This window comes from Octopus bimaculoides, chromosome 24, assembly GCF_046866305.1.
Source record: "Octopus bimaculoides isolate indiv1 chromosome 24, ASM4686630v1, whole genome shotgun sequence".
Taxonomy (NCBI): Eukaryota; Metazoa; Mollusca; class Cephalopoda; order Octopoda; family Octopodidae; genus Octopus; species Octopus bimaculoides.
The window spans coordinates 28,779,505-28,806,780 of record NC_142951.1 but is presented as its reverse complement, the minus strand read 5'-3'; the positions used below and the strand labels follow the sequence as shown (position 1 = coordinate 28,806,780).

Below are 27,276 nucleotides of genomic sequence, written 5' to 3'. Positions count from 1 at the left end.
GAAGACAAAACAATGTACATGATAACACTTCCAATCAGTTAAGATTAAAAGTCATGAGAGCCACTGCCTGGTACTGCACCAGGATCATCATTGAGGATATTAGATTGGTAGAATTAATAGTTTTGGGCAAAATGTCTTGTGCTTCTTCTTTTTGTATTTAACATTCCAAGTTCAAATCTTGCTGGGGTCAATTTTGAATTTTATCCATGTAGAGTCACTAATCATCATCATCATCATCATTTAACGTCCGTTTTTCCATGCTAGCATGGGTTGGACGGTTTGACTGGGGACTGGCGAACCAGATGGCTACACCAAACTCCAATCTGATTTGGCAGAGTTTCTACAGCTGGATGCCCTTCCTAATGCCAACCACTCTGACAGTGTAATGGGTGCTTTTTACGTGCCACCGGCACGAGGGCCAGTCTGGTGGTACTGGCAACAGCCATGCTCAAATGGTGATTTTTACGTGCCACCAGCACAAGAGCTAGTCCAATGTTTTGCTCACATGCCACCGGCACGAGTGCCAGTAAGGCGAAGCTGGAAATGATTGCGCTCAAATGGTGCTTTTTACGTGCCACCGGCATGGAATAAATACCAGTCGAGCATTGAATTTGGTTTAATTGAGACCAATATCCTCCCTCCAAGTTCCTTACTTGTTATCACAAAAGCTTCTACTGTGCGGTCAAGTAATCCCCATGTTCAATGAAGTGTTTGCAGAGCATTGTATTTTGGCAGTGCAGGATAGAATTAAGACATTACAGCTGCTAAAGGCAGTGAGAGTGGCAGAAACGTTAGCAAGCCGGGCGAAATGCTTAGCGGTATTTTGTCTGCCGCTATGTTCTGAGTTCAAATTCTGCCGCGGTCGACTTTGCCTTTCATCCTTTCGGGGCCGATTAAATAAGTACCAGTTACGCACTGGGTTCGATATAATCGACTTAATCCGTTTGTCTGTCCTTGTTTGTCCCCTCTGTGTGTAGCCCCTTGTGGGCAGTAAAGAAATAAGAAACATTAACGCGCCGGGCGAAATGCTTAGCGGTATTTTGTCTGCCGCTATGTTCTGAGTTCAAATTCCACCGAGGTTGATTTTGCCTTTCATCCTTTCAGAGTCAATAAATTAAGTACCAATTGTGCACTGGGGTCGATCTAATCGACTGACCCCCTTCCCCCCAAATTTCAAGCCTTGTGCCTATAATAAAAAAGATGTTACAGCTGTTTCGTATTGATTGTGGCTGTGGTTGTTTTGATGTTTATGATTGTTATTTTAGTGTTGTCATCATCATCATCATCATCATCGTTTAACGTCCGCTTTCCATGCTAGCATGGGTTGGACGATTTGACTGAGGACTGGTGAAACCGGATGGCAACACCAGGCTCCAGTCTGATTTGGCAGAGTTTCTACAGCTGGATGCCCTTCCTAACGCCAACCACTCAGAGAGTGTAGTGGGTGCTTTTACGTGTCACCCGCACGAAAACGGCCACGCTCGAAATGGTGTCTTTTATGTGCCACCCGCACAAGCCAGTCCAGGGGCACTGGCAACGATCTCGCTCGAAAATCCTACAGGAGCCAGTCAGGCGGTACTGGCAACGGCCACGCTCAAAATGGTGCATCTCATGTGCCACCCGCACAAGAACCAGTCCAGGGGCACTGGCAACGATCTTACTTGGCTTGCCGGGTCTTCTCACGCACAGCCCATTTCCAAAGGTCTCGGTCCGTAGTCATCGCCTCGGTGAGGCCCAATGTACGAAGGTCTTGCCTCACCACCTCAGCCCAGGTCTTCCTGGGCCTACCTCTTCCACGGGTTCCCTCAACTGTTAGGGTGTGGCACTTTTTCACGCAGCTATCCTCCTCCATTCTCACCACATGTCCATACCAGCGCAATCGTCTCTCTTGCACGCCACAACTGATGCTTCTAATGTTCAGCTTTTCTCTCAAGATACTTACACTCTGACGGGTATTCACATTGACATTACACATCCAACGGAGCATACTGGCTTCATTCCTTGCGAGCTTACGTATGTCCTCAGCAGTTACAGCCCATGTTTCACTGCCATGTAGCATGGTTGTTCGTACGCATGCGTCATACAGTCTGCCTTTTACTCTGAGTGAGAGTCCCTTTGTCGCCAGCAGGGGTAAGAGCTCTCTAAACTTTGCCCAGGCTATTCTCATTCTAGCAGCTACACTTTCAGCGCACCCACCCCCACTACTAACTTGGTCGCCCAGATAGCGGAAGCTATCGACTACCTCTAGTTTTTCACCCTGGAATGAGATAGAAGTTGTTTCCTGTTTGTTTGCAGTCTTTATTGCACCTGAACATCTGCCACAAACAAAAACTAACTTGCTAGTTAACCTGCCTTTGATGTTGCTGCACCTCTTATGTGTCCATAGCTTGCACCGGGTACATCTTATAGAGTTACTACCTACTCCTTTTCTACATACTGAGCAGGGCCATCTACCTGAAGGGGTTTGTGTTTTATCTACCTTCCTACTTATTAGGATTTTGGTTTTAGCTAGGTTGACTCTAAGGCCCTTCAATTCTAGACCTTGCTTCCACACCTGAAACTTCTCCTCTAGTTCTGATAGTGACTCCGCAATTAGGGCAAGGTCATCAGCATAGAGGAGCTCCCAGGGGCAACCTGTCTTGAACTCCTCTGTGATTGCCTGGAGGACTATGGTAAATAATAGGGGGCTGAGGACGGAACCTTGGTGGACCCCTACCTCTACCCGGAATTCATTGCTGTACTCATTTCCAACCCTCACCTTACTGGCCGCATCTCTGTACATGGCTCGCACAGCTCTCACTAGCCATTCTTCTATCCCAAGTTTCCTCATTGACCACCAGATAAGGGATCGGGGGACCCTGTCAAAGGCTTTCTCCATGTCAACGAAAGCCAGGTACAGAGGTTTATCCTTGGCTAGGTATTTCTCTTGCAACTGTCTCACTAGAAATAAGGCATCAGTAGTGCTTTTACCTGGCACGAACCCAAACTGCATCTCATCTAAATTGATTCGCTCCCTAATTAGTTGGGCTATGACCCTCTCTGTAACTTTCATAACCTGATCTAACAGCTTGATGCCTCTGTAATTATTTGTATCTAAAGCGTCCCCTTTATTTATTTGTTATAAAGAATATGTACTGCATTAGCTGCATTACATTATCCGGTTATTATGTTTCATGTCTGTCGTTGCAAATTGTATTTTCTATTTTTTTATTTTTCTCTTTTGATTTTTTTTTTTTATGGGTGAGTTGGAAATTATGTGTACAAATGATTAGGCAGGATATGTTGGGGGCTTGGAAGGTGGTTGTGCAGGAAAATCTTTCTTTGAAATGGAAGTTGTGTTATTGTTTAGTTCTCACAAGCATAGGTATGGCCAATTTAGGTGGCTCAGACTCAGATGACCAGATTCTTTGTGTGGCAAGTTTTAATTGTAAAAGAATACACCCAGAGACACACACACCCACACACACACATGTATATACATATGTGCTTATATATACATATATATATATATATATATATATATATATGAGTTTAGGACATTTAGCCCCCATGGACAATAACCCCACAAGGACAATTACCCCTGAGGACAACAGACGATGATTTAAAACTTTTTAATATATTGGAAAGGGGGTAATTAACCAAGGTGGGGGGGAGTAATTGGCCTGTGGGGTAGTTGTCGTTGGGGGGAATTGTCAGTCCTATTGGGGGTAATTGTCCTAGGAGGGCAATTGTCCTGATACAATAAATATATATATATATATATATATATATATATATATATATACACATACATACACACACACACACACACACATACATATATATATTCATCATCATCATCATCGTTGTTTAACGTCCGCTTTCCATGCTAGCATGGGTTGGACGATTTGCAAGTACATCTCCATAATATATATATATATATATATGTATAAATATTTGCATATGTGTGTGTTTGTGTGTACCGATTACAAAATCATTGGCCACATCTGAATACATTTTCATACCCATCCATTTTTCCATTTTAGAAACGGTTGAATGGGTCTGCAAATTTGAACTTTAGCATGAAATTGTTGGAACAGTTACTTTATGGTTGGACACTCCTCCTTCACCACGCAACAACTGAGTGAGAGTGGCACCTGTATTTAGTTAGGTGGACTGAGGCAGAAGTCAAATCCACTTGGTATGATTATATAGACCAGTAGCTCCCTCTAGATGTGCCGTCTTGACCTAGAACTGACTTGACAAAGCCATCCATTGTCACCATCGACATTGTCATCGTCATCATTAGCATCACTGATGTTTTTTGTGTCATCGTAAATCACCACAAACAGCACTAAATGATGCTGTTGTCACCAGTCACAAAGGACCATCGCCACCACCACCACCATCAACATCATCACTACCATCATCATCATCATCATTGATCACCATTGCTCTTAGAGCTGCAGTCATTCCCACCACCACCACCACCACTACCATCATCCTTATCATCTCAATCATCATCATCATCATCATCGACAATAACAACAACAACAACATGAACTAATGAAGGATCCTCTTTGTGGCTGTGTAGTGCAACTTGCTAGAAATAGCAGCCAAATGTCCCTCAATTTGATATGCAATTTAATGGGGGAAAAAAAAAGCACCCATTTGATAATGTATAGTCTGTTCAATCAGGGCCAATCTGGAGGTGAACAACAAGACAACCTTTGTACATGTGTTCAAATTGCTAGAAACAGCAGCCAAATCACCTTCAAATCATACTCCACTGTTGAAGGACATATTGGATTCATTTAGTGTAGATATTTTATGCTTCAATAAAAGACAGGATGGTTACTATCTTTATCAATGTCATTGTCTTTAATCATAAGTCTGCTTGATCAGACCTGCCCTGGGTTAAACAGCAGCAGCAGCAACAACAACAACATCATCATCATAAGTTGCATATCAACAATATTGATAACTTGGAATTTTGCAAATACACAAAAAATAAATTTGTTTTAATCTCATCTTAATTTAATAAATAATAAATAATTATTATCATGAAAATTAGCATTCATTCAATCATTTTGTATAAGCATCAAGAAATTCATAAAATAGTATATATCCAACATTGAGGAACCAGTATTTAGTACGGTATTATCCATACAATATCAAAATAAGGTGATTAAAATCAAAATAAGCAACAAGGATATCCTTGTTGCTTATTTTGATATATATATATATGTAGTGGACCTTTACATATATATATACATATATATATGGACACAGGTCATGTGTTGGTAGCCAGCTGAAAAAGACGTTTTCCTGGGGCTAAAAAGTAGTAACACCGTCCTGTATAGGACTGCCACATTGTGTTGGCAAATAGACTTTACTGTACAGTACTGTTTTTACATATTTCTTGCTCAGAAATTTATACCTAGTTGTTTTTCTATCTATCTATCTATCTATCTATCTATACACATATTATCTGAAATGTACAGTATTATATATCCATCATGGAAGATGTTACCGATCAGTTTCGCATTAGGGATACAATGGAGTGTTAGACAACAATCCAATTATATAACCTTGTCCTCATCAGAGTTAGTCGATATGGAAAGGAATATAGTGACTGCTCTCTATTGTCAGGGCTGGCAGTAGAGACAGTAGAGAGCAGTCACCATGTTCCTTTCCATATTGACTCACTCTGATGAGGACAAGGTTATATAATCAGATTGTTACCTAACATTCCATTGTATCCCTAGCATGAAACCAATTGGTTAGATCAGATCAGCCATGATGGATAAATAATACTCTACATTTCGGCTAATATACCCACTCTATTGACAGATATACGAGTGCAATTTTCCCCTGACTTATGGACTCTGAGATGACTCATGCATGTGTGTGTGTGTGTGTGTGTTTGTGTGTATATACTTTTAAATAAAGCATATTACTCTACCTCTGGTATTTGAGTACTCTTTTTTCCACCTTGTTGCACATTTATGTGCTTACTCCGGTATGTATATATATATATATATATATAGTGTACTGTTCCATGATGGTAAGATCAACAAAAGAGTATACCATCTGGTGAGAGATAAATATCATTTAATAGACACAATAGATGTTAATATGTGCCACTAATACTAAGATCTAGGTCTGGAATTTTCAGTGGCTGGAAACATGTTGAAATACATTTTGAAGAATTGGAAAATTCTGCCTTTGCCTGATTAACTTATTGATATCTTTCCAGCCTTATAATTTAAGGTCATAGGAAGAGAACTTTTAAAACTTTTTTACGGTTTAAATTGTTCTTATTCGTTTTCCCTTTTACGGCTTCTGTTTTTTAACCTTCCATATTTTCTATAAGTTTCTTTCTCAACTTTTGTGTTTCTTCTCTCGTTCAATTTTTAGATGAATATGTTTGAGGTGTTTTTCAATAAATGAAACTTCTAGTAACACATTATATCATGTTCTGTTGTGTCTGGGGAGAGTCATTTTCTTATTGTGCCTTAAAATTGAACACACTCACCGGTAAAATTTCCACTTATTTCTTATTTTTATTTTCCTAAAATTTTCGTTGCGTCTTGCAAACTTTTCAATAGTCAAGACTATTGAAAAGGTTGCAAGACGCAACGAAAATAAAAATAAGAAATAAGTGGAAATTTTACCGGTGAGTGTGTTAAATTTTAAGGCACAATAAGAAAATGACCCTCCCCAGACACAACAGAATATGCTTCAACACACGAAATCACATAAAAAATCTTGCAAACCAAATCCCAAAACGAAAAATTATATCATGTGTTAAATAAAATACACTGTGTTTCAAATTATTAACGACATAACATTTTTTAATTTTATTAAAAAACTAAATGCTGGATTTCAACGAAATTTCCACAGAACGATGGCAACAGAATGATATGTGCGTGGTGTGGTAAAAAAAAAACTGAGGCTTTGCGCAAGCGTAAATAAACCGCGGCCATTTTTATCATTTCCACGAACTTTCAGTGTTCCAAATTATTAACGACTGGTCTGATAATCGTGTAATTATGGGTCATAAATGTGACTTAACTGATCCAGAGAACTCTGTTATTACTTCTGCACATGTAAAAGATAAACCAACATTAGAAATATCTAAAATAATTGTAAGATATCACCAAACTGTGAAAAAAAAATTGTTACAGCTCCTACGAAGATACAGAAGAGAGCTGACAATAGTCATACAAGGGCTGTTTCTCTATGTTCTCTGTCACGAATTAAGTGTCATGAAGGGGTAAAGAAGTCAGGTCTTACAAGTGGAGAACTTTTCGAGCGCATTGGCGAAACAACTGTGTCCAGAACTACCTGATGTCGTCTTCTGAAAAAGTTTGGTAAACCAGTGACATCAATTAAAAGGCCTCATTTATACAAAATACACATATAAAATCGTCTGAAATAGGCAGAAGATAACATGAAGGTCGACTTTTCAAAAGTTTTATTTACGAACAAAATTTGTGCTACCCTTGATGGATCTGATAGCTGGAGCAAAAGATGGGTTGTAAATGGACGAGTTCGTCATCAACACTTGAGACTCCTACATGGAGGACGAGGCATCATGATTTGGGCAAGTATTATTGGGGGTTGATCCTTCGAAAGGGCCGGACAGTGTTAAAAAAACTCCTTTCTTTATTCAGCACTATGGCCATAACATAGAGGGGGGCACTACAAGGATAGACAAAGTGTTAAAAAGACTGCAGACGCTTACATAACATTTCTGAGGGAGCACCTTGAAATTTGGTTGAAAAAGAAAAGCATCACCATAATATTCATGAAAAATAATGGGTGTAACCCGACCCCTCCCCAACTTAATTCTTTTTTTTTTTATGGAAACCTACGTTTTCGGCTATGGAGATTCCGATTCCGAAAAAAAATTTGCAAAAATCGTAATTTCAAAATTTCAACCTGCTTTCATTTCTTTATTTTCCACAATTTTTGTTTTTCGGGCGAATGACAATCAAAGCAATGATGGACATGATTATAAAAGATTTAGAGTTGTTTCGTATATGTTAATATACATGCATGCGTGTTTTGATAGTAGATTGATTACATATTTCTTTCAATTTTATCGCAGCGTATATGTCGAAAATTTTATTAAAAAATATAGAAATATCAATTTTTCTGAAAGTTAAAAGGAAACCAAGTTTGTGTGAGATTTGGCTGTTATTTCCAACATATGGATAGCCTGCTTGAAGGCTGTAGAATCGGCAGGGGAGTGGGTTGTTTTTTTTTTTTTTGAAAAATTGAAATTTTACAAACAATTTTTTTTTTTTCAGAATCATAATCTCCGTATTTTTTTTTACGTATTTCACCCCGCAAAATATCTGAAAAATAGAGAAATGGGGGGATTGAATTTTTTTTTTTTCAGAATAAGATTCTCTATAGTTGAAAATGGGTTTCCGTGAAAAAATACAAAGTGGGCAGAGGAGGGTTACGTCTCCGCCATGTGCGCCATTATTAGCGAGGTGTAATCAAAACACATGTAAACAAGATAATAGCAATTTGTTTGATGGACATTACTGAAATGAACATGTACAGTCACAAACGTGGAAGAATTAGAAAGAAACAAATAGTGTTCAAAAATGATAGGTGAGCTGGTTAGTAAAGACCATGTGAGCATTTGTTTGAAATAAGTTGGAAAAGGTGCTGGTCAATGGAACATGCTAATTTCTGGATCTTCTCTGATGTTATACCACGAGACACATCCACTATTGCCTGCCTCGGTTCATCCTTGCTTCTAAATTGGTGCCCATTCCCGTAAAATCGTCTCTTTAGAATACTCCACAAATTATCTATTGGGGTTTAAGTTGGGGGAACATGTAGGTATTAACAAATTGGTATTATCTTGTTTACATGTGTTTTTAATTACGCCTCGCTAATAATTTTGAGACAGTGAAAGTTTGTGGGAGTTAATGCAGTTTCGCACCTCTAATTTAAAAAAATGAAATTTTAAAAAGAATTTACGAATATTTTTTGCGGATTCCTTCGTTTTAGAAGTCGGAAATTATGAATACGCCAAAAAAAAAAATTTTTTTTAGCTCCCTCCCCCGAATTAAAAATCTGTAGTGGCGCGTGTGGCCGCCATCTTGGGAAGTGCCATTGCGCATGTGCAAGGGATTTGCCGTCAGCAGAAGTACCCGAGCATGCATGCGCAATGCAACACGTGGAGTATAAAGATATAGCGTTCTCTCTCTTATTCATCCGGTAACCGTCGTGACAGGACGTTTTCTGACAACATCGACCCCCGACGTGTGGTCGAAGCTTCCTTTGGTATTATAGCGGCATGCCTTTCACCCTGGAACCAAACGGCTCTACACCAACCAGGGATAAATTATTGATTTGTTGTTACCGTTGACCCTCGTGTTTGTTGTATTTCTGAATTTAATAAATAATAAAATAAGAGATGGCCATGCCATCATTATCTCACCCAACTCTTATAAATCTTTATTTTGGTTACTTTGAAGAGATTGTAACGAAATGACGAACCTATACAAATCGAAATTGAATACAGACGAAAACATTAAAGTCAAAAGAATTTGCGTCTTACTTGTGTTTGCCTTAAATAATCGTAAAACTTTTTTAGCCATTTATTTATTTATTTATTTGTCTATCTATTTATCCCTATTCGTTTATTCATATCTAGCTGCCTATTTATACACATAACTATATGCTTATTGATTTTTTTTTTCAGAATCATAATCACCGTATTTTTTTACGTATTTCACCCCCCACCCCCACCCCACAAAAAAAAAAAGATCTGAAAAATAGAGAAATGGGTGGGGGTGAAATTTTGAAGTGGCAATTTTTTTTTTGCATATTCGTAATCTCCGACATCTAAAACGTAGGAATCCGAAAAAAAATATTTTTTAAAAAATGCATTTTTCAAGGAGAGGTGCTTATACACTACACACATATCGTTGAATTCCAACAAGCAGTTTTTAAATAAAATAAAAAGATGTTACGCCCTTAATAATCTGAAAAGTAGTGTATATATATCATCATCATCATCGTTTAACGTCCGCTTTCCATGCTAGCATGGGTTGGACGATTTGACTGAGGACTGGTGAAACCGGATGGCAACACCAGGCTCCAGTCTGATTTGGCAGAGTTTCTACAGCTGGATGCCCTTCCTAACGCCAACCACTCAGAGAGTGTAGTGGGTGCTTTTACGTGTCACCCGCACGAAAACGGCCACGCTCGAAATGGTGTCTTATGTGCCACCCGCACAAGCCAGTCCAGGGGCGCTGGCAACGATCTCGCTCGAAAATCCTACGGGAGCCAGTCAGGCGGTACTGGCAACGGCCACGCTCAAAATGGTGCATCTCATGTGCCACCCGCACAAGAACCAGTCCAGGGGCACTGGCAACGATCTTACTTGGCTTGCCGGTTCTTCTCACGCACAGCACATATATATATATATATATATTTATATACATATAATTATTTTTATTTGAGTTATGCTATAAATTAAATACAATGATTTATATATTTCATATTATTGCATTAATTCTTAGTATGCTTCATATTTTTGTATTAATTCATAGCTCATTTCGTATTTTTGTTACAGCATGTATAAAAGATAAATTTGGGCCAAACTGCAAAAGTACATGCCACTGTGCAGACAACAGCAAGTGTGACCATCAGACAGGTGTGTGTTCCAGTGGAGGATGTGCTGCAGGTTATGGAGGTAACAACTGTCAAACAGGTAAGTGGAATATACGTTATTGAGTGTTTACAATTAATTTCGTTAATTCTACATCTCTTTCTCTTTTACTATTTTACTTGTTTCGAATTTTGGCACAAGATCAGCAGTTTTGGGGAGTGTTAAGTCAATTACATTGACCCCAGTGCTCAACTGGTACTTATTTTATCGACCCCGAAAGAATGAAAGGCAAAGTTAACCTCAGTGGTATTTGAACTCAAAACATAAAGATAGACAAAATGCTGCAAAGCATTTTGCCTGGTGTTTGAAGGAGCATTTATGTTGATTACTTCAACGCCAGTATTCAGCTGGTACTTATTTAATCGACCCCGAAAGGATGAAAGGCAAAGTGAACCTCAACTGAATATGAACTCAGAATGTAAGGACAGATGAGATGCCACAAAGCATTTTGCCAGTCATGCTAACAATTCTGCCAGCTCACTGCCGTAATAATAATAATGGAGACCTCCCTGCCTTCGGTCATGAATAACCATGGGATTGCACCTACAAAGTTAACCTTCAAGGCACAAGTTCGGGCAAGGTTGTTTTATGGAAGGCCAGCAGTCACCCATGCATACCAGCCTCCCCTCTCCACACCGCTGATGTATTCCAAGGGAAAGGCAAAGGGGCCAATACAGCTTGGCACCAGTGATTTCTACAGCTGAGTTAACTGGAACAAAGTGAAATAAAGTGTCTTGCTCAAGAACACAACACACAGTCCAGTCTGGGAATCGAGCTCAGAATCTCACAATCGTAAGCTCGACGCTCTAACCACTGAGCCATGCACCTTCAATAATAATAATAGGAGAGTATTGTAGTTCGCTTGAAGCATTGTGTATTGTTTGTAAAATATAACTGTCATAATTTAATTATCCATAATCTGATATAATATCCTTTAATATTCTGAAATATTATTATATCAAATTATGGATAATTGAATTATGACAGGTATTATAGTACATCGTTGTGTCTTTTAAGACCTGTTACATTTTGCAAATAATAATAATAATGATTTAAATTTTGGCACAAGTTCGCTGCCCTAACCACTGGGCCATTGCACCTCCACATAGGCTTATATGTTTAGTTCAAATTGATAGCATTATTTATTTTAATGATTAATATGTATTTTTCTTACAGCATGCGTAATTGGTAAATTTGGGCCAAACTGTAAAAATACCTGTCATTGTGCTGACAAGAACAAGTGTAACCGTCAGACTGGTGTGTGTTCAAGTGGAGGATGTGCTGCAGGTTATGAAGGTAACAACTGTCAGACAGGTAAGTGATGTAGTATGTTTTACATATCTATTAGTAACATCAAGCACCTGTGCTGGCACCACAACAAGCTTGCCGTGCTGGTGCCACATAATTGCACCACAGGAAAGCACCTGTGCTGGTGCCATGTAAAAGACTCCCCCATGCCAGTGCCACATAATAGCACCACGTGAAAGCACCTGTGCTGGTGCCATGTAAAAGACTCCCCCATGCCAGTGCCACATAATAGCACCACGTGAAAGCACCTGTGCTGGTGCCATGTAAAAGACTCCCCCATGCCAGTGCCACATAATAGCACCACGTGAAAGCACTCGTGCTGGTGCCATGTAAAAGACTCCCCCATGCTGGTGCCACGTAAAAGCACCCATTATACTCTGTAAAGTGGTTGGCATGGAACCATGTGATTGAGAATGGTCTTTCTTTAATTCCAATCTGCCAAATCTACTCACATGTCTTTGATCAGCCTAAGGCTATAGTAGCTGACACTTGTCCAAGGTGCCACTCAGTGGGACTGAACCCATGACCATGTGGTGGGGGAAACAAACTTCTCACCATACAGCCATGCTTCCACCTCTCTGAAGCTAACAAATATCATACAGGCTTGATATTATTACTTAAACTATTTTCACTCCCAAACTGAAATTACTATTATCACATATCTTAATAATATTTTTTGTATGTTGTTTGCTTGCTCCCTTGTTGTTAACCTTTAACCCTTTAGAATTTAAACCAGCCATAGCCAGCCTAAATATCCTACTTGTTTTATGATAAAACCAGCCAGACCTGACCTCTCATACCTACCCTACAATGTTATTCTAATAATAAACAATTGTATCATTTAAATCTCAAAGCTACAGGATAATGTATGATTAATTCAAAACGATGTGAATAATTAAGCATTATATTTGATAGAATAATCTGAATAATAAAGGGTTCATATATATATTTCATTTATTTTCCGCTATTTAAGCCATATCTCTATAAAATGCATGCTAAAACTACTGTCGTTTAATTTCTTGTAGTTTGTAGTGTATCTAAATTTGGACCAAACTGTCAAAGTACATGCCATTGTGTTGACAATAAGAAGTGTAACCGTCAAACAGGTGTTTGCTCCAGTGGAGGATGTGCTGCAGGTTTTGGCGGTAACAGTTGTCAAGCAGGTGAGTGTATCCTCTTTATGGACCTTTCATTGTGAAATATTACAGTAGTATGGATGGCATAACATTGCTATATAGTGTGAGCAAAGTGAGACATTATTCTTACAGTAGCGGATTATATCATATATGAACGAGCATTAGGAAGGGCATCCAGCTGTAGAAACTCTGCCAGATCAGATTGGAGCCTGGTGCAGCCTCCTGGCTTGCCAGTCCCCAGTCAAACTGTCCAACCCATGCCAGCATGGAAAACGGACGTTAAATGATGATGATGATATATATATATATATATGTGTGTGTGTGTGTGTATGTGAATGGCAAGCTTCATTCAGTTTCTGTTGACCAAATCCACTCACAAGGTGTCTTGCAGTGGGACTGAATGTAAGACCACTTGGTTCAGATGGAAGTTTCTTACCATACAGTCTTATAGTTATTTTGTATAATTTTAGAATTTGATATAATTTTCTGTGTTCTCAAACACATATTTTTGTCTTGTTTCACAGTATGTACAAATGATAAATTTGGACCAAATTGTCAACATACATGTCACTGTGCTGACAAGAGCAAATGTAACCGTCAAAGTGGTGTATGTACCATTGGTGGATGTGCTGCAGGTTATGAAGGTAGCAACTGTCAAACAGGTAAGTGGACTCGTTCATTCACCAGCGAAAGCATACACACACAGGAAGCTTTAGATAGAGAGAGAGAGAGAGATTACAAATTCTTAACTGAATCAAATAAGCATTTTTCTTCTCCTTACATACATAAAGGGAAATTTACTTACATAAACAGAGAAAGGGAGAGAGTGAAAGATAAAATGATAGAGAGAGAGGGAAAAAGACAGAGAGAGAGAAGCAGAGACACTGGTAGACAGTGAGAGAGAAAGAGAGAGAGGTTACGATTTATCAATTGTACCCAATTGAAATAAACACTTTCTCTCTCCTTAAGCACATAAAAAGCAATATACTCACACATATAAGCAGAGAAGGGGAGGGAGATATAGAATGAGAGAGGGAAAGAGAATAAGAGAGGGAGAGGGGAAGAGAGAATACGAGTGTGGAGAGAGTGAGAGAGATAGATAGAATGAGAAGGAGAGATAGAACGAGAGAGGGAGAGATAAAATGTGAGAGAGGCAGAAAGACAGATGGAGAAGCAGAGACAAACAGATACAGGCAGACAGTGAAAGAGAGAGCGAGAGCCATTACACTTTACCCAACTGAAATAAACGTTTTCCATTTCCTCACCTACTTAAAAAGAAACATTCTTGCACGTAAGCAAAGAGAGACAGAGAGAACGATAGAAACATTAAGATATGTTAATATTAAACGAATCCAACTGCTACGAACACATTCCCTCTTCATATGCACAGAAAGAAAACCCCCCACGCATGAACAAAGTGGGAGAGGTTTTTGTAGTAACCAGGGTCACATAACCTTTTAACATTCAAATTATTCTGTCAAATGTAATGCTTATTTATTCATACTGCTTTGCATAAATTATGCATTATTGTGGAAGTTTTGAGACTTCAAAGATACCGCTGTTTGCTTTTAGCAGGGCTGTGGGAGTCGAAACAAAAAAACTTTGACTCTGACTCTGACTCCTCTACTACTGGCATTTCCGACTCTGACTCCGACTACTCTACTACTGGCATTTCCGACTCTGACTCCTCTACTACTGGCACTTCCGACTCTGACTCCTCTTTATGTAATTTAGTGATTGTACTCGGCATATCTCATAAAACATATGCATGCGCTTGTACTTTGAATAGGCCTATATTTTATAACTAGCTTATATTAAAGTATAAAGATATTGTGAGTCGGAGTCGGTTTCGTTTTACTGACTCTGACTCCAGCTACCTCTTAATTGTTTCTGATTCCATGACTCTGACTCCGACTCCTGCATATCTAGACATGCTCGCACATATTTAAATGATAAACTTCTAGAAAATTTTACAGATTTTTCCACTTCCAGCGATGGATTGGATTTGTAGTCTTCAAATTAGCTTTCTCCTTTCTGGTTTTGAGAAGCCTAATTTCTCAAAATCGGTATATCTAGGCAGTGTGTTACATATCCCAGGGCCCTCACGTTTGTGTGTAGGTATGTGTGTCTCTTCTATTTTTGTAAGTGTTATAAATCTTCCACTGAGGAGGTAGCCGGTTTCCTATAAAGACACAAGGCTTCATCTTTGGGATGTAGTTAACACAGACAGATTCACACTTGGAACTTGAAAAAAGTCTTGCATGTATGTGTGTATTTATTTATTGATACCTATACCACTTCAGTGATTTTTAAGAATATATAATTTCTAATTACGTTACAGCATGTGTTAAAGGTAAATTTGGACCAAACTGTCAAAGTGTGTGTCACTGTGCTGACAACAAGAAGTGCCACACCCAGACAGGTGTGTGTTCCAGTGGAGGATGTGCTGCAGGTTATGAAGGTAGCAACTGTCAAACAGGTAAGTGATGTAGCAAGGCTTACACACACAGTATTTACACCAAGTGAGGATGTATTAACACTCTTGTCATTATATTTTAATTATAATACACTGTTTTGGTTTCAATTAATTTTGAAAATATCTTTCTTTTCTTTTACTTGTCTGTCATATAATTGTGACCATGCTGGGGCACCACTTTGAAGGGTTTTAGTTGATCAAATCAACCCCAGGACTTACTGTCAAGGTGAGCCAACCTTGACAGCATATCAAGGAGTGAAGTCCCTCAGATGGTCTGGTATCCTCTTTAACATCCTTCTAGCAACTCCAGGTTAAATGGAACTCTCCAGCCCTGTAAAGCAATTTGCCTAGGAGAAGGCCACTCCATTGTAAAACCTACAGTTTAAGAGTAAGACTGGATTGACAGACTGATTCTCACTTCAAAAATATTAAGTGCTGGCAGGAAGCAAAGCCCTACAGTGATGGAGAAGAGATAAAAGCAACAGGTACTTGATGTACTGGCAGTCGGAGTGTCAACTCTACATGGGAGTGCTAAAAAGTTCCTGGCTTTAAGGATATCACGAAAGGCCTGTTTGGAGGCCCAAACTTCTTCTGAGTTCTTTTACAGGGCTTAGAAAAACTGAAAGACCACTGCAATAAGTGTGTGAATCTGAGAGGGAAACATGTTGAATAAAATCATAATTAAATGATCTTTCTGTATTTTTTTCTACCCGAAGCTAGGAACTTTTCACCACCCTCTCATACATGTAGGTGTTATCTATCTTCATGATCATTGGACATAAAGAACTGCAATCATACTATTAAATTATTTTGTTGATTTTTTTTTTCCTTTAACGCTGTAGCATTTTGATTATTCTGTCAAATGTAATGCTTATTTATGCACATCATTTAAAATTAATCATGTATTGTATCTCTGAGTGGTTGGCGTTAGGAAGGGCATCCAGCTGTAGAAACTCTGCCAAATTAGATTGGAGCCTGGTTTTGCCATCCGGTTTCACCAGTCCTCAATCAAATCGTCCAACCCATGCTAGCATGGAAAGCGGACGTTAAACGATGATGATGATGTATCGTAGCTTCAAGATTTCAATAATCTGATTATTTCTAGAATGACATTGTATGGTACGTGTCAGAGGCTGGATTTGACAAGTTTAAACATAAAATGTTGAATATTTGGGCCGGGTATATCCAGTTTAAATGCTAAGGGGTTAAAGCTATTTTCCACAAATTATCAACCCCAAATTTTTCCTTTCATCTCTTGTAGTTTGCAGTGGCTCTAAATTTGGACCGAACTGTAAAAATACCTGCCACTGTGCTGACAACAGCAAGTGTAACCGTCAGACAGGTGTTTGTTCCAGTGGTGGATGTGCTGCTGGTTATGAAGGCAGCAAATGTCAAACAGGTAAGTATCATAGCATGTCTTTTATATAAATACAAGGTTGTTACCTACTGCTATACTGCCAATGAAAATATTTGTTAATCATAGACACTTACATTCATAATTTGTTCAAAGTTAAGTCCTTTTTTAAAATCTGTGTCACATTGTCTATATGTTGAAGGACATACAGAAACACACACACAGAAACATACAACCAAAAATTAATAGCTCTAAGTAGTTTATATATATATACACACACACACACACACACACACACACACACACATATATATATATATATAGGCCGATACAGCTTGGCACCAGTGACATTACAACTCATTTCTACAGCTGAGTGAACTGGAGCAACATGAAATAAAGTGTCTTGCTCAAGAGCACAACACGCAGCCTGGTCCGGGATTCGAACTCGCAACCTCATGATCGTAAGCTCGACGCTCTAACCACTGAGCCATGTACTTTCACCTTAATAATAATAATAATAATAATGATAAGTTAAGGTACTTAGGGTGGTTCTTGGTATCTAGGGTTACTTGTTGTAGCCTTATGTTAGGGATTTTTTTCAGCAGTCTAATCTGTTGTGCGTATATGAAATAATAATAATGTTGTTCTCTACTTATAGCATGCATACCTGGTAAATTTGGACCAAACTGCAAAAGTACATGTCAGTGTGCTGACAAGAGCAAGTGTAATCGTTACACTGGAGTTTGTTCCAGTGGTGGATGTGCTGCTGGTTATGAAGGTAACAACTGCCAAACAGGTAAGTGTTGTACTTGGTATATTTCATTGATACTATCCTTAGTTTGTGTGTACAATTGTACTTGACCGAGGCAAATGTCAACTAGTAAAAGGTTTATCATCGTCGATGATGATGATCATCATCTGCATTTTTATGTTTGCATGGGTTGAATAGATTTTGTTGAGGCGGATTTTCTTTCTGCGTGTGGATGCCCTTCCTGTCACCAACTTTCACCTTTGTCCAAGCAACCAAGACCAGACATGTTGTCCTTGGAAAAGACTGAAAATGCAGGACTTCATTTGTGTGACGGTGATGTTCACTTACAGCCATCACATGAAATCAAGGCAAGGAGACAGTAACATGCACATGTACATACACATATGCAAGTATACTTACATGTATATATATATATGTGCATATATACATACATACATACATACATATATATATGTATATATATATATATATATATATATATATATATATATATATATATATATATATATAAATTTAGGGTGTAAAAAATATATACCAGCTATGCTAGAAAGAATAGTCAACTCTCCAAAACCACATATTTCTCACTATAAACAAGACACAAATGGTTAATGTAGCGAATATAAGAAAAAATACTGAGGAAAAAAAAGGGCAAGGAGTATTGTTTCTTATATTCACTAGATTAACCATGCATGTTTTTTTTATAGGGAGAAATATGAGGCTTTGGAGAGTTGATTCTTTTTCTAGCATAGCTGGTATATATTTTTTATTTCCTAAATTTTTATGTATATTTATCTATATTGGTTCAGCTTGCTGGCCACTTTATGATTATTTTTTTTTTAATAATAATATCTTGTATCATCATTATTCATAGGGTGTTTGCTTTTAGTACTGAATTTGTTTTTCAACTTATATTAAACTCTTAAGCATTTACTGCCAAATTAGATTGGAGCCTGGTGTTTCCATCCGGTTTCACCAGTCCTCAGTCAAATCGTCCAACCCATGCTAGCATGGAAGGCGGACGTTAAACGATGATGATGATGATATCCAGCCCAAATATTCTACCTGTTTTATGTTGAAACTGACTGTATCCAACCTCTCACACCTACCCTACAAGGTCATTCGAAAAATATACCAACACACCATTGAAATCTTGAAGCTACAAGATAATGCAGGGTTAATTCAAAACAATGTGAATAAACAGGCAATACATTTAACGAAGAAATTTGAATGCTAAAGGGTTAATTCAGAACATATAGACAAATGAAATGCTGCAAGCATTTTGCGCAACATGCTAATAATTCCATCGGCTCATCTCTTTAATCTGAAAGAAAATAACTGGAAAGAAATAATATAAAACTTCTTATGTCTTTAATCCTTTTGTACTCAGATTACTCTGAATTTGTTTGTCGACTAATATTTTGGAATCTTTTTTTCCTTTATTCTGGCAGCTTGTAAAAATGGTAAATTTGGTAAAAACTGTCAGCAGACATGTCATTGTGCTGACCAGAGCAAGTGTAACTATCAGAGTGGTGTGTGTTCTACTGGAGGATGTGCTGCTGGTTATGACGGTAGCAACTGTCAAATAGGTTGGTGGTGTGATATGCTTCTCATATTATTTACTACAGCTTTAGATTGACAGCTAGTTACAATGAGAAAATTGCAGCAAAGCTGCATGATAGTGGTGTCAGACGTAGAACGCAGACCATTGTATAACTTGTTTTATTCTTTTCTTCCATTTTATTTTGACATGCACATTGCATTTTTATTCTTTTCTGTTTTGCGAATTCAGTGTGCACATGCACACTGCATGTTCATACTTCTCTTTCCAGTTCATAATCAAAACTGTTTACAGATCACAACCATCTCACAAACATGCATTCATGAGGAGTGCTTCATGCTCCAATGGTTGTGAAGAAATTGCAATTTTCATGGTAACATATATATGTTGTATTTCAATCAGTGGCATAGTGTTTAACTGTGTAATCATTATGAACTTGAGTGCTTATCAAGTTTTACATATTAAACAAATTCTTGGAAGCTGGTCTTTAATGTTCTGAGTTATAATCTTTCCAATGCTGCCTTTCTCTTTCAAGCACAGGGGTCGATGTAACTGATTACCGCCCTCTCCAGATAGTTTCAGGCTTTTTCCATGCTGGCATGGGTCGGACAGTTTGACTGAGGACTGGCAAGCTAGTAGGCTGCACCAGGCTCAAATCTGATCTGGCAATGTTTCTACAGTTGGATGCCCTTCCTAACACCAACTACTCCGAGTGTAATGGATGCTTTTTACATGCCACTAGCACAAGAGCCAGTCGGTGGCATTGGCATCGATCATGTTTGGATGGTGCTTTTTATGTACCACCAGCACAGGAGCCAGTTGGGGGGCACTGGCATCGACCACATTTAAATGGTACTTTAATTCATATTTTTTGTCCATGTTTAGAATTATTTTTAACAAAGTATTCAAATTAATTCTTTTTCTTTCTTTTCTACAGTTTGTAGTGGAAATGAATTTGGACCGAACTGTCAAAATACATGTCATTGTGCTGACAACAAGAAGTGCAACCGTCAGACAGGTGTGTGTTCAAGTGGAGGATGTGCTGCAGGTTATAAGGGTAGCAACTGTCAAACAGGTAAATGTAACCACTTTATGGTATCGGTTTCAAATTTCAGCACAAGGCCAGTAATTTCTGGGGAAGGCCTAAGTCCATCACATTGATCCATGTCCAACTGCTGCTTATTTTATTGACCCCAAAAAGATGAAAGGCAAAGTTGACCTTGGTGGAATTTGAACTCATAACTTATACAGACAAAATGCCACTAAGTATTTTGCCCAGCATGCTAATGATTCTGTCAGCTTGGTACCTTAAGGTAAAGTCAACTTCAACACAATTTGAACTCGGAACATAAAGACAGACAAAATGCTACTAAGCATTTTTCCCAGGATGCTAACAGCTCTGCCAGCTCGCTGCCTTAAGGTAAAGTTAACCTTTGTGGAATTTGAACTCAGAATGTAAAGATGGGTGAAAGGTCGCTAAGCATTTTGCTCAATGTGCTAACAATTCCACTAACTCCCTGCCTTAACAATTTTATGACATTATTGTATTATGTATACAGTATGAGGCAATATGGTAAGGTTAGGACTGTTTTGGCAATGTTTCTTTATAACAAAGTAGATATCATTTTAATATGTCATGGTGGTAGCTTTTTAAGGAGAGCATTGATTTATTGTTTTTTCCTTTACTTGCTGAGTTTGGAGAATAAGTAATGCCTATCACTCTGTCATAAGCAATTGCCATTGTCTTGTGATTCTCTTTCAGCATGTGTGAAAGGTAAATTTGGACCAAACTGTCAAAGTACATGTCACTGTAAAGATAACAGCAAGTGTCACACACAGACAGGTGCATGCACTAGTGGAGGATGTGCCCCAGGTTATGAAGGCAATGACTGTCGAAAAGGTTAGTGAAAACAACAGGACTTTGTAAATATTCATTGAGCTTCACAAGGGGATATTCAACGTGACACAGTGTAACAAGGCTGGTCCTTTGAATTACAGGTACAACAGAAACAGGAAGAAAGAGTGAGAGAAAGTTGTGGTGGAAGAGTACAGCATGTATGTATGTTTGTATATGTATATATGTCTGTGTGTGTGTATATATATATATATATATATATATATATATATATATATGTATGTGCATATATATGCATGTATATATGTGTATGTATGTATATATGTATATATACGTATGTGTATATGTAAATGTATGTATATAGATATATATATATATATGTATGTGTATATATATATAGGAGGGAGAATGTACGAAAAAACAACAGACGAGGACAGGTGGTGTAAACAACAAAAGGATGTATTAGTATGACGCTCGGGAATACGGAAAGTCTTTAACGTTTCGAGCTACGCTCTTCAACAGAAAGAATACGGAGAAAACAAGGAGAAAAACATATGTATAATGGGATTATTAATCCATACCATCCTCACCATCTCAGCCACCACAACTACCATCACCACCAACCATTATGATCACCTTGTGACCACTTCTACCATTACCCATGATTCTCTCCATCAGCATCATCCCAAGCCGTACTTTGTTTCTCTCTTTCAGTGTGCACAACAAATACGTTTGGACCAAACTGTCAAAATACATGCCACTGCGCAGACAGCAGCAAGTGTAACCGTCAGACTGGAGCATGTTCCAGTGGAGGATGCGCTCCAGGTTACAAAGGCAGCAACTGTCAAAATGGTGAGTGTTTGAGCATATTTACTGTTTTGCTAACATAGTATATTGAGATATTGTTGAAGGTAGCAAGCTGGCAGAATTGCTTAGTGGCATTTCATCCATCATTAAGTTCTGAATTCAAATTGTATAATGGTCTACTTTGCCTTTCATTCTTTCTGGATTGATAAAATAAGTACTGGTCATACACTGGGGTTGATGTAACCAGCTTCCAACTTCCCTGAAGAAATGCTGTTCCCCCCACCCCATGTCAAAATTTTAGACCATTACTAAGATTGTTGTAATATGAATCATCATCATCATCGTTTAACGTCTGCTTTCCATGCTAGCATGGGTTGGACGATTTGACTGAGGACTGGTGGACCAGATGGCTACACCAGGCTCCAATCTGATTTGGCAGAGTTTCTACAGCTGGATGCCCTTCCTAATGCCAACCACTCCAAGAGTGTAGTGGGTACTTTTACGTGCCACCGGCACGAAGGCCAGTCAGGAGGTACTAGCAACACACATCATCATCATCATCATCAACACATATAATATATGCATTAGCAGTCAACAAGACAGTCTGACTGGGAAGGCGCCAAACCCCAGTCAGGTTGGGCCCAGCAAACAGAACGGTTGTGTTTAAGGGCCAAAACTGTGATGACATCAGCCAAACACCTGACGATCGAGTTTACTGCTAAGTTGATGAATAACGGCCAGCACAGATTCCATCTGACTGCGTATGCTTTTCTAGATACATACATACATATATGTGTGTGTATGTATGCGTTTGTGTGTGTGTGTGTGTGAATACATACAATATATCATCTGTAGTTTACGATTTCATTGTAATTATCACTGGCTCATGTTCTACTCTACAGCATGTGTAACTGGTAAATTCGGACCAAACTGCCACAGCACATGTCATTGTGCAAACAACAGCAGATGTAGCCGTGAGACTGGTGTTTGCTCCAGTGGAGGATGTGCCGCTGGATATGAAGGCAACAACTGTCAAACAGGTCGGTGACACTGTATATCTTTCATGTTGTATTAATTACCTCACTGATGGATGTTTGATTAGCTAACCGCATAAAAACTCACACTAAGATGATGGATTATCATTCAAGACCATAGGTTTAATTATGGTGCCGGTGTATTTTGGGTGAGTAGCTTCTCCCGTAGGCACTTCATTCACAAGGCATGAGCTTGTGAGTGAATTTGGTGGAAGTATATAAATATAAACAGTTGACTAAAGTGACCTGATAGTAAATCAAAACCATCTAATTCCAAGATTAAAACAAAAGATTATTTTATATGAGACTTAACTAATAAATAGACAAATGTTGGGAAAAAAATGGTGATTTTAACTCCCAGCATTCAATTATTAAACATTCATATTAATGCAATACAGCCATTTCAGGTGGTTCCATTTAATCAAATAATCAAACAGCCATATTGCATTAATACCTGACCAAAGCCTTGTGAGTGGATTTGGGAGACGGAAACTGAAAGAAGCCCGTCATATATGTATATATATATATGTGTGTGTCTGTGTTTGTCCCCCCCCCCCCGACATCGCTTGACAACCTATGCTGGTGTGTTTACATCCTCGTAACTTAGCAGTTCGCCAAAAAGAGACCAATAGAATAAGTACTAGGCTTACAAAGAATAAGTCCCGGGGGTCAATTTGCTCAACTAAAAGCTGATGCTCAAGCATGGCTGCAGTCAAATGACTGAAACAAGTAAAGAGTAAGAGTATATATATATATATGTATATATATATAGAGATATATATACAATCAAAATAAGCTGCATTTTGATTTAATTCACCTTACTTCAAGCTGTGCAGATAATACCGGACTGACTTGGTGCTTCAACTTAAGTACCTAATGAAACCTCGGAAGTAGTAATCATCCAAACAAGGGATAGAGTGCAAGCTACTCTTCAGGCCAATGAAGGGTAGATGGAACAGGAACAACTGACGAAGGGATATACTCTTTATGTTGAATGTCTCGTTTCTCTGTTATTTTTCGTTATTCGGAAAAAGTTCGTTTTCTGTTTGCATTTTTATGTTTTCATTTCTCATTGTGTTTAACGTTTTTTTTTTTTTATGTCCTGTACCCATATATGCATGTATGTATACATATAGATTTAGGTTTGTACATATATGTATGGATATATGCATATATCTATTTATTATTTATATTATTATTATTATATATATATATATATATAGATATATACACACACCACACATATTTAGTGAATTTACACATATAAACGTATGTGTAAATTTAGACTTTTACAGATATTTATGTGTGTGTGTGTGTGTTTACTGGTAGTTAGATCTCTTCAAAGTTACTTTGAACCTCCTTTTTCTTGAAAGAAAAGAATATGATAGTCTACTGGAAAGTATTCTATGATCCTTTATTTTTTAATGTTTGACTGTTTCTACATATGTCTAAACATGAAAAGAAATGTGTGTGTGTGTGTACATGCATACATGGAACTTTTACTGATGCTTATTAGTGAATTATGCAAGTACCAGTAATAAAAACAAAGAAAAAAAATCTAAAAAAAAAAAATGTAGCATGCATTTTGAACAAATGCTTGCTTGTTATTTCTGTATCAAGAGTTTTCTAGTGACACGCGGCCTGAGAAAAGAACTGATGTGAATCAGTGACTGAATTTTTTTTTTTTTTTTTTTCCAAAACCATTATTTATTCCTTATAAACTGCGACTAAAAAGACAAACCACCCATTAAAGTGTCATATCATCATCATCATCATCGTTTAACGTCCGCTTTCCATGCTAGCATGGGTTGGACGTTTTCTTAATATCTTTTCATTCCAATTAGTTATTTTCTGTTTTGTCAGGATGTCCGGTATGTTCTGATTAATTATTCATTTTTGTTTTTATTGTCCCAAGACTTTGGATTGTTTACTCATTTATTATTTTGTATTTACCAATCAGATGTTTTAACGTTAGCTGTATATTTCCTGTTTTACATCTTTAGTTCTGAAATTATATTTTTAGATAAAAGCAAAAAAATAAAAATAAAAAAAATAAATAAATTCTCAAATCATTGTCTTACGTGTTTTTTTTTTGTTTTTTGTTTTTTTTACAGTTTGTACCGGATCTAAATTTGGCCCAAACTGTCAAAACCTCTGCCACTGTGCAAATAACAGCTTATGTAACCATCAGACAGGTGTGTGCTCAAGTGGCGGATGTTCCCCTGGTTATGATGGTAAAAACTGTCAAACAGGTAGGCATAACAATAAGTGATTATAATTATATTTTAGGATGGTCATTTTATTCTTTTTTGTCAAACACATACACCATACATTTGTTCTTTACTTCAGCATTATTATTATTATTCGAATTTTAGTGTTCTTCATCTGAAATCTTTTATTAAACATCCTATAACCTCTTCAGCAACTCTCCGTCCCATGCGACTCCTCCTGTTCTGTTTCATCCATTCTCTCATTCTATGGCATGTATCCTTATCCACATGTGCATTTGCAACTGTGTGTGTGTGTGTGTATGGGTTTGCTTACTATACTGTTTGTACTCATATCCTTTATTTATTTAGTTTTTTCTTTTTTTTTTTGTAGATGATTACTATAATTTTTTAAGACTAAAATCTTATTTTCATTGTACTTAACATAGCAAGCTGGCAGGAATGTTAGCACACCAGACAAAATGCATTGTGGAATTTCATGTGTGTTTACATTCTGCATTCAAATTCTGCCAAGGTTGACTTTGCCTTTCATCCTTTCGTGGTCAATGAAATAAGTATCGGTCCAGTACTGGGGTTGATGTACTCGACTCCCCAACACCCATTAAAATTGCTGAATAGCATATCGCAATATATATATATATATATATATATATATATATATATATATATATATAATATATAGATATGGAAATATTTTATTCTCAAACGCATAATAATAATGCTGAATGGTATATCGTTTTATATATATATATATATATATAAAGATAAATGAACAAATAACAACAGATGGATAATGGGTCAATCCACTACAGTTTTTTTCCAATTAATTTTTAATTGATTAATGGAGACATTACACATTAGAAAAACCTGTTTTCATCAGGTGAACACATGAATCAAAACATTCAAAATCCCAACAGCATTTTGACCTGACCCGTGTCTTACCATTTAAGTGCCTGATTTACTTGACCCTTGATCTATTTTATATATATATATCATCATCATCATCATCGTTTAACGTCCGCTTTCCATGCTAGCATGGGTTGGACGATTTGACTGAGGACTGGTGAAACCGGATGGCAACACCAGGCTCCAGTCTAATTTGGCAGAGTTTCTACAGCTGGATGCCCTTCCTAACGCCAACCACTCAGAGAGTGTAGTGGGTACTTTTACGTGTCACCCGCACGAAAACGGCCACGCTCGAAATGGTGTCTTTTATGTGCCACCCGCACAAGCCAGTCCAGGGGCACTGGCAACGATCTCGCTCGAAAATCCTACGGGAGCCAGTCAGGCGGTACTGGCAACGGCCACGCTCAAAATGGTGCATCTCATGTGCCACCTGCACAAGAGCCAGTCCAGGGGCACTGGCAACGATCTTACTTGGCTTGCCGGGTCTTCTCACGCACAGCACATTTCCAAAGGTCTCGGTCAGTAGTCATCGCCTCGGTGAGGCCCAATGTACGAAGGTCTTGCCTCAGCACCTCAGCCCAGGTCTTCCTGGGCCTACCTCTTCCACGGGTTCCCTCAACTGTTAGGGTGTGGCACTTTTTCACGCAGCTATCCTCATCCATTCTCACCACATGTCCATACCAGCGCAATCGTCTCTCTTGCACACCACAACTGATGCTTCTAATATTCAGCTTTTCTCTCAAGATACTTACACTCTGACGGGTATTCACATTGACATTACACATCCAACGGAGCATACATATATTTATATTGTAAAAAACATTTTCATTCTCCCTCTTCTTGAAAATTTGCCTTGCAATGAAAGCCGGTTAGAAATCTTTATTAAAATATGCTTCTAGTTTAGCATTCTGCCTTATTTTTCATTTTCCTATTATTTCTCCACGTGCGGTTAACACAACCCCACTATTTACTGACACACACACACACACACACACACACACACACACACACACACACACACACACACACACACACACACACACACATATATATAAATGTTAAACAATGAGAATGAATGCTCAGCACTGCATTGGTGGATAGAATTTCCTTATTTGCGTATTAAGGCTACCATTGGTTTCAATATATATATATGTATGT

The 27,276-nt window shown here is 38.0% G+C and overlaps 1 protein-coding gene across 2 annotated transcripts in view; it reads left to right on the top strand.

Annotated features, from left to right (window-relative positions):
* LOC106876469 (uncharacterized) overlaps positions 1 to 27,276 on the top strand; it is a 196,455-nt gene that overhangs the window by 39,599 nt on the left and 129,580 nt on the right. For both annotated transcript variants that reach the window (XM_089341381.1, XM_089341382.1), the window contains 13 exons: positions 10,589 to 10,726; positions 11,861 to 11,998; positions 13,018 to 13,155; positions 13,653 to 13,790; positions 15,470 to 15,607; positions 16,866 to 17,003; positions 17,617 to 17,754; positions 19,179 to 19,316; positions 20,226 to 20,363; positions 21,051 to 21,188; positions 21,858 to 21,995; positions 22,853 to 22,990; positions 25,099 to 25,236. In XM_089341381.1, the coding sequence (XP_089197507.1) occupies positions 10,589 to 10,726; positions 11,861 to 11,998; positions 13,018 to 13,155; positions 13,653 to 13,790; positions 15,470 to 15,607; positions 16,866 to 17,003; positions 17,617 to 17,754; positions 19,179 to 19,316; positions 20,226 to 20,363; positions 21,051 to 21,188; positions 21,858 to 21,995; positions 22,853 to 22,990; positions 25,099 to 25,236 (1,794 nt within the window). The remainder of the gene's footprint in view (positions 1 to 10,588; positions 10,727 to 11,860; positions 11,999 to 13,017; positions 13,156 to 13,652; positions 13,791 to 15,469; positions 15,608 to 16,865; positions 17,004 to 17,616; positions 17,755 to 19,178; positions 19,317 to 20,225; positions 20,364 to 21,050; positions 21,189 to 21,857; positions 21,996 to 22,852; positions 22,991 to 25,098; positions 25,237 to 27,276) is intronic.